This window comes from Drosophila pseudoobscura, chromosome X (genome assembly GCF_009870125.1).
Source record: "Drosophila pseudoobscura strain MV-25-SWS-2005 chromosome X, UCI_Dpse_MV25, whole genome shotgun sequence".
Taxonomy (NCBI): domain Eukaryota; kingdom Metazoa; phylum Arthropoda; class Insecta; order Diptera; family Drosophilidae; genus Drosophila; species Drosophila pseudoobscura.
Window position 1 is genome coordinate 38,521,817 of NC_046683.1, and position 12,283 is coordinate 38,534,099.

Here is a 12,283-nt window from a genome sequence, read left to right on the forward strand (position 1 = left end):
GCTAGATTCCTATAAGATGTTTTTACAGTTACAGTATATACAGTACATACATAAAACAAAAACATATTATCTAAAAACTTTATATACATATAACATAAAATTATAAATATAAATAAAATTCTTTTGCACTTGAATTTATAATTTTTTATTATATAATACTATTTAGTTCAATGATAGATAAATATGTTGATAAATTTTATATTCCATACTCATATAATCAACTACATGTTTTCTTAACTCTAAATCAAAATATATCGTTTCGGGATATTTTCTGCTAGTCACGTAATACTTTTGTCATTTTATCGCAGTAATTGTTGGCATCACTGAGATAGCAATATGATGCTGCACAGTACTGGGGCCATAACTTAACGTTATCCAACACTTTTTTGCTTCTGCACAATAATCGCAGAAGTTTCCATCAGATTTCACGAAATTGTTTACTAATTTTAGTATTTCAGCGGAAAAACAGAAATAGTGCACGCTACGATCGCAAGTTCTGATCGTACTCCCAAAACACTCCAAGCAAACAGGAAAATGCCAGTGAAAAATGGTGATTCCGACGGAGAAGGGGACGTCTCTGGGGCGGAGTCGGAGCGCTCCAACTCCAGCCAGGGCCGTGACTCCTCCGACGAAGAGGAGAACAACGAAATCGACTCCGATGACTCCTCCGAGATGGATTCCAGTGATATTGAGCGCATCCGAGCCGAACACATTGAGGATATGCGTAAGAATCATGTCCCCCAGTAGAGCCCATCCATCCTCTATCATTCCCTGCTAACAAAGCCCTCTCATTCGCTATCCACAGTGAGTCTAGAGCGGCAGTTCAATACGCTTCGTGAGCAATATTACTTTGAACGCATCACCTGGATCGAAAGCCAACTAGCTGAGGTCCGTTCCGGCCGTTCCGAGGAGTTTGTGCATCCCCAGAGAGACCTCGACAAGGTCTACCGAACACGCATCGAGGTTGCCGATGTGCTTCGAAGATTTCGTCTGCAGAATATCGAACACAAGTTCCTGTCCGAGGAGCAGGCATGCGTCCAGCACTTGGAGGTAATTCGATACCATATTTTCCCGCCAAAAATCCTCTATCTAGATCTCTCCTATTCCGATGTAGAGCGAGAAGCACATGGCGGGAGACAACCTGCGAGAAGAACTTCTTGAGCGGATACGCCGCCTGGAAGAGGATCGTCATAATGTGGACATCTCCTGGGCCGACTGGGGCACGGACAAGCGACAGAGCAAGGTGCGGGGGCCAGGGCGCAAGAAGGCCGTCACAGTCACAGGTCCCTATGTGGTCTATATGCTGCGCGAGGAGGACATCATGGAGGACTGGACGATCATCAGGAAAGCGCTCAAGCGCACCTCTACCACCACTTCATCGGGTCCGGTAGCTCCCACGTCGGGGACAAGTGTACTAGGGGGTGGTGGACCCACTGTGAGCATGGGTCTCTCTGCTCTCAGTGGCGGTGTCCCGGCAATGGCCGGTGCCAGTGGATAGCGGTGGGGGACTGCTGCTTGCGCCCCCATGCGTACCTGACGGTGGCAGAGGCAGCAGCAGCTGCAACGGCAGAAGCAACAACAGAGCTTCTCCCTATCGACTCCACCATCAACGCCGCCCCTCTCCTCGACCCGCTATCCCGCCTTCTCCCACTGCGGTGATCCATGACGGGAGACGCTAGACTGGAGTCGTGTCGTTCCACGTGCTAAGTCCCCAGTCACAGCACGTGCCCCCCACATCATCTCCTAAATAGCTAGATGTAGTTTAAGGCACAGTTCGCACTCTCAATGTAAATTTCCACTGCAACAAGCCGATCCCTTGATGTAATTTATGCTAAACGTTTAAGCAAATAAATTATCTGCAGTTATTGTGTGTATGGTACTGCAGATTTTCTATAAGTCGCAAAGCCTTTCGATTCATAATGGGTAAAATGTGTAGCACCTACGATCCCATCATTTTCATTTGCATGTGCAACACCTTTAAATATCCATATAAAAAAGCATTGGTTTGTTTCTATAGTATTAAAAAAAAACAGTTTAATCAGAAGCCCTTGGCCTTGAGGTGCTCACGCAAGATATCCACATAGTCGCCGTGAATGTGTATCTGGCCGCTGAGCTCGTTGACGCGTGAGGCGCAGAGTTTTCCATTGCGCGCCTGCTCCACCACGGAACGCAGATCTTTCTCTAGGGCCCAAATGTCGCCCTGGACGCGACGCACCACCGTGATGCGACGTTGGCCACGGAAACAGGTATGTAAGTATACGGGCACCATGTGATTCTTGGTGCGGGCCACAAAATAACTGCTGTCCGAGCCATCCGACTTCTGTGGCTGCCACCCGGATGGGTAATCCGCCTTAGCCACCGGCCGGGGAACAGTAGGGGGCGGCAGCAGGCGTTCCACAAACTTCCAGGCAGCGGCGTTCTCAATTGGCTCCACCTCGAGGTACTGTTCTAGGCTCTGAACCTCCTTGGACGAGCGAAAGCTGGACAAGAGTGCGGGGTGCGTGTGCATGGAGCGTGTAAGCTGGAGAAGAGGTGGATGGCAATGAATTCTGGGGATTCATGGACATGGTAGGCACTTACCCTCACCTTGCCCAGCTTATGGCAGAGAACACTGCCCAGCAAGAGTTTCGTGGTAGCTGACATGGTTTTTATGCACTTTAAAGTGAAAAATAACAAAATTTTGGTTACATATGCGGTTCCACAGCAGTGTTGGAAGGCGCAGAACTCACTCAGTTATCGATACATCGATAGGAGGTGCAACTGGATCGTAAAACAAAAATTCGTTAGCATACAAATTGAAATGAATAAACATTTTTCCAGCTAACCGCCAACGCAAACACTAACTTCTACCTGCTTTTTTACGTTTATTAAGACGTTTGAATTGCAAAAAGTAAATGCAATCGGTGCAAGAAATGAGTTCTCATGGATTTTTGGTGCACTGACACATATTACTGATTGAGCTGCGATTAGCTCGCCGCACAGTCCGACAGCACATGGCAGCGCATCAATAATGATTAAAATTATCTATCTCTCTTCTTTTCTCTGTTTACATAGCATGCAACAAATGCAGCCTGTGACGTCATCACCGAAGCTTTTATCGCTTTTTGTCAACACCAACACCACTGCCCACTTTCCTCGTTACTCACGTTACACACACAACGTTGCAACTGACGCCCGTAGCTGCGTTTGATTTTCGCCACTCTACACAGCCCCTTCCCCACTTCCCCCACCACAACGCTTATACAATTTTTATTGCATTGCAGCTGTTGGCTCATTGTTGCTTTTGCAAAAACACACAGCATAAAATGTGTGCACTGCAGCTTTTGTTTCCGCCCCCCTCCCCCACAATCAGCTTTTCACGCTCAGTTTTCGTTGCGCTTTCGGTGCGACCAGTTGTCGCCTCGCCTCATACGCTGCTTCTTTGCCCACCATTTTGCCGATTGTCGCGAATATTGCAGATTGCAATTTGGCGCGCGCGAAACTCTGTCCGTTATACTGTGAGTTCCACTGTGTGTGCGTGGTTATGAAGTGATGTGCTTGACCGCGAGAGATAACGGTGTCACGACAGTGCTGTAAAGCTGCAGAATGGCCCGTAAGGACGATCCCGTATTCAATGTGAAATTCGTTCAGCTCGTGGAGAGCCAGTCCTGTCTGTGGAACTACACGCATCCCGGCTACAGCAAGAAGGAGGAGGTGCAGCGCGCTTGGCAGCATGTGGCCAACGAAATCAAGGACACGGGTACTGGCCACCACCACCTGATAATTGCTGATCATTCATTTCAACTATAATCAAATTTCATTTTCATTTTTGCGTTTTTTTTTTGTTGGTTTCAATTGCGTGCTCATTTGCCTCTTGCTGGTGTGTGTCCGTTTGTGTGTGTGCGATGCAAGCTTTTTGCTGCTTCGGTGTGAGTGCGCTGCGATTTCAATGCGGCTTGTGTGTAGGTGTGTCACTGTGTCGCACAGCGTTTGCATGCAATTAGTTGTTGCTTTGCCGCGGGGTCCGCCGACAATTGGGTTTTCAGCAATTGCTGCACAAGTCGCATACCCTACAGCACAACAGCCATCGCTGATCAATAGCCACTGGGAGTGCAAGTAGTAACTGTTCTTTTGTTCATGTTATTTTCTTCCTCTTTCCCGCAGTACGCAACTGCCGCGAGCGCTGGCGCACCATTCGGAGCAGCTTCCTGCGCTCCCTGAAGCTAGCCCGCACTCAGACGGGACGCGGCAAGCGTAAATACTACCTGTCCAAGTACCTTCAATTTTTGATACCTTACACAAAGTCGCGTTCCGGGCACAAGCAGGTGGCAGTGGCGGCAGGCCCGGCCACAGCGGGGATGGTGCTGCGCAAGCCCAGCACATCGACAGCGGCCACCTTTCTGGCCGGAGTGGGTCACCTGCGAATGGTGGGGCAGGTTACGGAGGAGGAGGAAACCAAAGAGAGCGGCGAGAGCGGGGGTGAGGGTGAGGGCCACCTCCCGCTTGATGTTCAGGTTTCGGAGGAGGAGGACAAGCACCATGTCACGCACTCGCCCACATCCTGCTTGCCCCTGCGATTGCAGTCGATCAAGGTGGAGCAGCAGCAGCATCCGCACACCCAGCCACAAACCCAACAACAGAGCGACAAAATTGTGGCCCACCAGTCGTTGGTGACGCTGCCGGCCACAATGGCTGCCGCTTTAAGGCACCACAATATGAACAACTGGACGGAGCTAGCTCACTGGCTCAAGGGCAGTAGTCATCATCACAGCAACGACAACGGGCTGCTGGCCCACCAAAAACTGTCGACGCCACCGCCACAACCCCCCCGGGTGGCCACCCCGGCACCGGCCATGCCTACACCGCCGCCAGCAACAGGACAAGGCCCATCAGCGGCACCAGGACCCGATGCGGACTACTCCTTTTTGATTAGCCTGCACCCCTACCTGAAGGAGATGAGCGGCAAGCAGAATCGGCGCTTTCGCCAGAAGGTTGTCGGCCTCATCGACAATGTCCTGGACAATGTCGACGTATGATGGAGTTGGGACTTGGAGCAACACCAATAGTGCCCATTTGTTATGTGTCTGTGTATAGCTAGCGTGTATTTGCATTGTCTTTTTTTCTGTTGAATTTTATCACGCAGAACGTAAGCAACCATTTGTTATATGTGAAATAAAGCCTGTAATTCATGCATATAAAATTATTTTTGAACACCTCATTTGAATGCGCGGGTACGGATGTGATCACAATGAGAGCTGATAGCGCAAAGCAAGTATCGATGACTATCGATTACCGGAATCATCTTTTAGTTTTGGAAGACTGACCATTTTCTGTTACAATTTAATTTCTTCCTAGTCGAGTCATACTAGGCAACAAAAGTTCAATAACTTTTGTAATTCTGAAAAGCTGATATATGCTGCTAAAAACGCTTTGTAGCTTCAGCTTACCATCTGGAAAATATTAAGCATTCAAATTATAAATTGATAATTTTTTCCTGTTAATTTTTGCCCAAATTTTTACTTTTAAAACTCAAGAAGAATATAAAGCATTATTTCCAGTGCTTTCATATTTTTATACCCGATACTCAAAATGAGTATAGGGGTAGATTTCTGGTGAAAATGGATGTGTGTAACGTCCAGAACGAATCGTTTCCGACCCCATATAGTATATACATATATTCTTGATCAGCATCAATAGCCGAATCGATTGAGCCGTGTCTGTCTGTCCGTCCCTATGAGCGCCTAGTGCTCAGAGACTATAAGAGCTAGAGCAACCAAATTAGGTATCATCATTCCTGTGCTATTGAACCTGCACAAGTTTATTTCAAAAATTCGCCAAATCTTTTTTACAAAATATACTAAAATCAAATATTAAAATTGTTCGTAATAAAAAAAGAAAGCAAAATAATCCAGAAATAATATAAAATGGAAAGAGCAAAAATTTGCGGTACTAAGTGTAATTAATCTACATAGTCGGTATGTATTTGCATCTATTAAATAAATAAAAAAAAAATGTACGTTGAAGTAGACTGCCGAGGTGGAAAATCTCGCTATACACATTTGGCATGATAATACTCAACATTTTTTCGGGGGTCCCGGAAGCACTAGTATTTTGTTATTGTTATAGGACGATCACCAGGAAACCAAGCGAGAGAAACTCCAGCAAATTGTATGCAGCCAAGGCCAAATCAAATTCCAAACAGAGCTGCTGAAATTTTTATGGGAGTCCGGTTTGGTACATGCATGGATTTTTTTATTATAGTCAATAAAATAGCCAATTTACACTAACCATACAATATATCATAATTTAATTATGTAGAATAATTTTAAGAATTGTTCATGAGAGTATTAAAGGTGCGACACGCATCTAAATTTTTTCTTTGCAGATTCCCATCGAAAAGCGCTAGCTAACAATTTCATAAAAGACCCCTTTTCCGAAATTTTTGAAAAATAAGTCACGAATAAGTATTCGATGTGGCTTGGGACATGGCTCTGAGGGGCATTTCTACACGGTTTCTACATTGGTGCATTGGACAAGAGGGTGAGTTCATGAGTCCATCTTAAAAGATACTGGAAAATACTGGAAAAAAATTATAAAAAGTATAAAAATTGCGTGTGTGTAGACGTGTGTGCTAGACGTGGTGGTACCAAAATGTACCGTCTCATTTTAAAAGTATCGTAAATATACTGACGAATTCATTTTCTTTTATACATGATCCTCGCTTTTGATATTCCATCGAATATTACTATCTAGATAGATCTCTCAGCCCACATTATTTAATACGACTAATGAATCAACTGGCTTATTATTTTAAGCACTTGCTTATTAGTTATTGAGCTAACTCAACTATCGTTACCTATCGATGTCACGTCAGTATTTCAATTCAGTAAGAGCAATTGATAGAGGTTGTCCAGCACTGGCAAAAATCAATTCTTTTAGTAGAAAATATCGTACATGCTATTTCTCTCTTACAGCTGTCCCTCTGTGGACGTTTAGCTTATTACACTTATTTATTACTCACAACCATTAACAACATCAGCAATGGTTGTAGACGTGTAGACCCGGTCAACAACGGAAGCCTCAGCGAGTTAAATGTGTATGTAACTATTCATACACGCACGTGTATCTACGAGTGAGCGTGCGTGTGTGTGCGCTTGGTCGGTTCCAGGCTGCGAATGTGATGTAATTTGGCTTGAAGATAACGCAAAACAATTGTGATTGGGGTTTGTGTTTTGTGAGACACTTGTCTGATTATTTACACACAATAAATTATGTAAGGCACGACCGCACACTTGCAGCACTCGCTCACTGTACCGCGAAGGGTGCGGGGAGAAAGTTGGAGCTGATATGCATAATAATTGATTTCCAATTTCAGATTGTCAGCAGACGGCCACAATCCATACCACCAACGGACAGATCGCTCAGCGAGTGGATGCTACGCCGAACAGCCTGTCTGAGACACCTCAATCGACGAACCGCCGTATACGGAAGCCGTACGGTACAGAGCTCCTTCGTCATGAGTAAATGCTGCTGCACCGCCACCACAACGATCACAACACCCGTTCTGAATTCATCGCCCCCGCGCCACAACAGTGTACTGACCCTAAACGGCGGCAAGAGTATGGCAACCGGCCGTACTCCCGCGGCGCCGTCGCCCCACATCGCGGTCACTCCTGAGACTCGCGCGCGGATCGAACAGCGGCAGCAGACGGCCTTTGACTTCTTTGACGAGACCCTGCAGCTGTACGGGGTGGAGGAGCTGATCTTCTGCTTCAACGGCGGCAAGGACTGCACCGTGCTGCTGGATCTGCTGATGCGCTATTGCCGCCAGCAGGGAATTAGCAGTCGCGAAATTCCCATGCTGTACATCAAGTCGGATGACGCTTTTGCGGAAATCGACGAGTTTGTGGCCCGCTGCGTGGAGCACTACAACGTCCAGTTGATTGAGTACGAAGAGTCGTTAAAGGAGGCCCTCACCCACATGTCAGCGGACATGCCTCGTATCAAGGCCGTATTTGTAGGCAGCCGAAACACTGATCCATACTGCGAGCACCTGTCCCCCATGCAGGTTGGTCCCTCTCGTTCCATTCACCTGTTGTTTGCGTTGCTAAAACTCTTGCTCCCTTTCGACTGCAGCCCACGGACAATGGCTGGCCGCCGATGATGCGGCTGAACCCGCTTCTGGAGTGGTCTTACCACGACGTCTGGCACTACATTCATATGAACTGCGTGGCGTACTGCCCGCTGTACAACAAGGGGTACACCTCCATTGGCTACAGGTCCAACACGGTGCCCAATCCGCATTTGAAACGCCTCGACTTGACCAGCCCCTGCAGCGGGGCGGAGGGTGACTATAGACCTGCATGGGAGCTGGCTGATCCCACTCAGGAGCGTGATGGGCGCCTGCAGAGGAAGTAGGTGGTCTGCAGATGGACAGTACCGTTGAAAGTGCATCAGCGAGTCGGTGGTGTAGAGCATACCTGTATACCTTTTAAATTAGTTAGTCACAAATTATATATATATATATATATATATATATTGCGTATGGGTGTTTAGACGCATCGGCTTTTGACGATCTACAAATATACATCAAGTTTTTTTTATACCCACTAATTGTAAATGTATGGTGTCAAAAGCTATAGTGTAGTGCTGTAAAGTGTCAGCGAAGGTGCCAACATCTTCATTAATTTCACAATATTTTGAGTCACTTCAATAGGCTCTTCGCGGTCAGAACGCGATCACTTGTTACTACATCAAGCAACAAGCATTTTAATAAATTCTAACATAGTTAAATGTGTATTTAAAAAGAAAACATATATATCGATATATATGCATATCGGTTCAACGGTGCTGCCAACCTGCGCTAGACCCCAACAGCTGTTTTTCAATCTGATTCCGCGTTCGTTTTTTGAACTTATTTTGGTTCCGCTTTTGTTGTTTATGTAACTTCAAAGATAGAAGAGGCGCAAAAAAACGACCAAACCTTGCTGAAGGCGGGAACCACCAGCAGCAGAAGCAACAACACCTCAAGCATCGCCCACATATCGCCTCCGCAACCGCATATTCGACGACAGCGACCACAGTGTCGTCATCTGGGGGTAAACCGGAATAGTGATAGTCGAAAAAGTGGGAGCTGGGATGTCGCGGCGCTCCCAAGATCTCATCGGGGTGCTGCGGGGCCTGCAGCTGGTGGCGGAGGCGTGCAGCCGCGAGCACCTGGCGCTGTCGAAGCATCTGTGGAGCAATTCGAGCGTGCGCGAGCTACTGGCAGAGAACGTGAGTCAGACGAGACAGACCGTACGCCAAGCAGGGCAGCAGCCGGCCGACGAGCTCAAGAAAGTGCAACAGGTGCTGCTAGAGACGACCGAACGTAGCTACGTGGTGGTTAAGGGAATCTGCTCGCTGTTGGAAACCAAACTCTCGATGATGCCCCAACTGCCGGGCGTGGCCTCTGGTCGGAGCCAGGAGCGGCGGCCGCCGACAGCTGATCAAACGCCGACGAGCGCACAATCTGATCTCGATGCCGCCAACCTGGACATATCCTCCATCACCCTCGAGGAGTTCGAGGACATCCTCTCCAAGCGCAACAAAAACCGCCAGGTGAGCCTTCGGACGCCCACAACCCAGAGCAAGCAGGTGCCCCTCGCGCAAGTAGCAGGAGTATCGCCGACGGCCGAGGGTGTATTCGCCAGAGACACCCAGTACGTGGACAACGTGCTGCGCTTTGTAGCGAGTCCCTCGCCCGTACCCCCCGAAACAGCATCCCGGACCGGGGGAAGCATTGATGTGCCCGAACTGAGCAAGGTGGCCAAGCAGCGGCGAGTGCCGGCCTCGCGCTTGGGAAGGATGGCCTCTTTTGGTGGTCTCTTTGCCGGCCTGGGCATTGGCACCCTCAACGAGCTGACCAAGGGCGCCCTAGGCATGGGCGGCTCTAAAACGATGCGAGAGGCCTTACTCAGTCCGGCGAATGCTGAGCGCATCGTAGACACTCTGTGCAAGGTGCGTGGAGCGGCATTAAAGATCGGCCAGATCCTGAGCATCCAGGACTCGAGCGTGGTGTCGCCGCAGCTGGCCAAGGCTTTTGAGCGTGTGCGCCAGGCGGCCGACTACATGCCCGACTGGCAGGTGGAGCGCGTGATGAACACGCAGCTGGGGCCCGGCTGGCGCCAGCGGCTGAGGAGCTTCGAAGACAAACCATTCGCGGCAGCCTCCATCGGACAGGTGCATCGCGCCACGCTGAACGATGGGATGCAGGTGGCCATCAAGATCCAGTACCCGGGCGTTGCGCAGAGTATCGAGAGCGACATCGACAATCTGGTGGGCATGCTTAAGGTGTGGGACGTCTTTCCGCAAGGCTTCTTCATCGACAATGTGGTGCGCGTGGCAAAACGGGAGCTGCAGTGGGAGGTCGACTATGATCGCGAGGCGGAGTATACGGAGAAGTTCCGCCAGATGATCGCCCCCTATCCGGAGTACTATGTGCCCCGGGTAGTGCGCGATCTGACCACATCCAGTGTCCTTACCACCGAACTGATACCCGGCGTGCCCCTCGACAAGTGCTTCGATCTGAGGTGAGTGCCGAGTGCTTCCTTCTGAAGAACATCCCCTCTAATCCTTGCGATTCCTTCACAGCTACGAGCATCGTGCCCACATTGCTGCCTCCGTGCTGAAGCTGTGCCTGCGCGAGCTCTTCGAAATCGAGTGCATGCAAACGGACCCGAACTGGTCGAACTTCTTGTACGACGCACCCAGTCGGCGGCTGATGCTCATTGATTTTGGATCGACGCGCTTTTACAAGCACGACTTCATCCGGAACTACCGTCAGGTGATCATCAGTGCCGCACAGAACAACCGCCAGGGCGTCCTCGAGATGTCACGTGAGATGGGCTTCCTCACCGGCTATGAGACGAAACAGATGGAACAGGCCCACGTCGATGCTGTGATGATACTCGGCGAGATCTTTCGCTACGACGGCGACTTTGACTTTGGCAAGCAGAACACCACCGAGCGGCTGGCCGCCCTTGTGCCCACCATGGTTGCCCATCGGCTCTGTCCGCCGCCCGAGGAGATCTACTCCATTCACCGGAAGCTCTCGGGCATCTTCCTCCTCTGCGCCCGCCTCAATGTCCGCATGAACTGTCTACCCTTCTACCGGGAGATCATTCTCGGGAAATTCAAGGACTAAGCGTGGCTACGTCACATAAGTTCGGTATTCCGTTTTTGGTTTTCGTTAATTGTTTTATTTCCAGTACTAACTGCTCATAATCCCAATATATAGACTTTGCTTATCTCAATTCGACAAGTGTTTTGTAATTCTTGGGTGCATGTGGATTTCCTATACAAAGAGATTTCTTATCTCTATCTCATCCTGCATCAGCAAAAAACATAACAATGAAAATGTCAAAATTCGAAAGCGATATCTGGTTCAAGTGTGAACCAAAAGAGGTTTGAGTAGATTCCTTAAATCTCTCTTCAAATCACTGACAGTCAACGGTGACATAAGAGATATAAGAGATATTTTTTAAGGAAAGGAAAAATTATCTTTGCAAAAGTCGAAATTCGTTCTATGTTAATATACAAAATTCATCGCAAAGGAATGTAGCATTTTTAAGACCAATATAACTTTATATATGTACATATGTTTTTTTTTTAAATATCATCCCTATCCCTGTGAATGTTTATGTAAAAGCTATTAAAATCTCAGTTTTTCGAGAATTTAAAATAAACCCATTGTTTTCTCCACTTTAGTGGTTTGGTTGCCATCAAATATTTATTTTTTAATTGATTGCTGTATAGCTTTGGTATTGATACAACAAATAAGAGGAGTTTTCTTCAATTAGTTTTGAAGTATCGATTGCAGCTCGAACGAAATACGATTTGAAGAAAGAAATTTTTAAATTGAAAATCTGTTTTTTATTGAAGAATGATAAAACAGATTGAAAACAGCTTTTCTTTGATCAATTCTGTACGTACCTACGAAACTCAAGCGATCTTCAGCCAAAGACAAAGGCCAAACGATTAGAGGTAAAATCTTTATATACTCTTGCAAATCCATCAAATTTATATATAGTTTAATTAAAATATGGTGAAATATAAATGTAATGTATGTACATATATAACACATATTGTCGACATTTAGTTCGGATGGGATCTTATATTTATAGTTAATGGAGTCGGATATTACTTTATCAGCTTTTTGAATATTCCATAACAGACGTAATACTTAAAGAAAGGGTTTTAAAAATCGAGCAGTACGTGTAGAAACAGGCTGTGTATAGCAGAATAAAGGCCCCCGATCAAAATC

At 47.4% G+C, this 12,283-nt stretch overlaps 5 protein-coding genes across 7 annotated transcripts; 4 read left to right on the forward strand and 1 right to left on the reverse strand.

Annotated features, from left to right (window-relative positions):
• The first annotated feature begins 347 nt into the window (after positions 1–347).
• Positions 348–1,874, forward strand: Brms1 (breast cancer metastasis-suppressor 1-like protein). The gene is made up of 3 exons (XM_001354402.4): positions 348–724; positions 806–1,050; positions 1,115–1,874. The coding sequence occupies exons 1-3, from the start codon at positions 535–537 to the stop codon at positions 1,496–1,498; spliced, it is 819 nt and encodes a 272-aa protein (XP_001354438.3). The 5' UTR covers positions 348–534; the 3' UTR covers positions 1,499–1,874.
• A 130-nt stretch (positions 1,875–2,004) lies between these two features.
• Positions 2,005–2,745, reverse strand: mRpL49 (mitochondrial ribosomal protein L49). Of its 3 annotated transcripts, XM_015186804.2 has the most exons (3): positions 2,730–2,745; positions 2,587–2,655; positions 2,005–2,521 (listed from the first exon to the last, which is right to left on the reverse strand). In XM_015186804.2, exons 2-3 carry the CDS (start codon positions 2,641–2,643, stop codon positions 2,039–2,041), a joined length of 540 nt encoding a protein of 179 aa, XP_015042290.1. In that variant the 5' UTR covers positions 2,644–2,655; positions 2,730–2,745; the 3' UTR covers positions 2,005–2,038. The 3 variants fall into 3 exon arrangements, with proteins under 3 accessions (XP_015042290.1, XP_001354439.1, XP_015042292.1); XM_001354403.4 differs by lacking the exon at positions 2,730–2,745 and having other exon boundaries at positions 2,587–2,723; XM_015186806.2 differs by lacking the exon at positions 2,730–2,745 and having other exon boundaries at positions 2,581–2,723.
• A 607-nt stretch (positions 2,746–3,352) lies between these two features.
• Positions 3,353–5,179, forward strand: LOC4814406 (uncharacterized). Its single transcript, XM_001354404.3, has 2 exons — positions 3,353–3,739; positions 4,144–5,179. Exons 1-2 carry the CDS (start codon positions 3,586–3,588, stop codon positions 5,013–5,015), a joined length of 1,026 nt encoding a protein of 341 aa, XP_001354440.2. The 5' UTR covers positions 3,353–3,585; the 3' UTR covers positions 5,016–5,179.
• A 1,853-nt stretch (positions 5,180–7,032) lies between these two features.
• Flad1 (Flavin adenine dinucleotide synthetase 1) lies at positions 7,033–8,584 on the forward strand. Its single transcript, XM_033382652.1, has 3 exons — positions 7,033–7,075; positions 7,355–8,047; positions 8,116–8,584. The coding sequence occupies exons 2-3, from the start codon at positions 7,412–7,414 to the stop codon at positions 8,395–8,397; spliced, it is 918 nt and encodes a 305-aa protein (XP_033238543.1). The 5' UTR covers positions 7,033–7,075; positions 7,355–7,411; the 3' UTR covers positions 8,398–8,584.
• A 289-nt stretch (positions 8,585–8,873) lies between these two features.
• Positions 8,874–11,273, forward strand: Coq8 (ubiquinone biosynthesis protein COQ8, mitochondrial). Its single transcript, XM_001354406.4, has 2 exons — positions 8,874–10,550; positions 10,612–11,273. The coding sequence occupies exons 1-2, from the start codon at positions 9,118–9,120 to the stop codon at positions 11,162–11,164; spliced, it is 1,986 nt and encodes a 661-aa protein (XP_001354442.1). The 5' UTR covers positions 8,874–9,117; the 3' UTR covers positions 11,165–11,273.
• Positions 11,274–12,283: the final 1,010 nt, after the last annotated feature.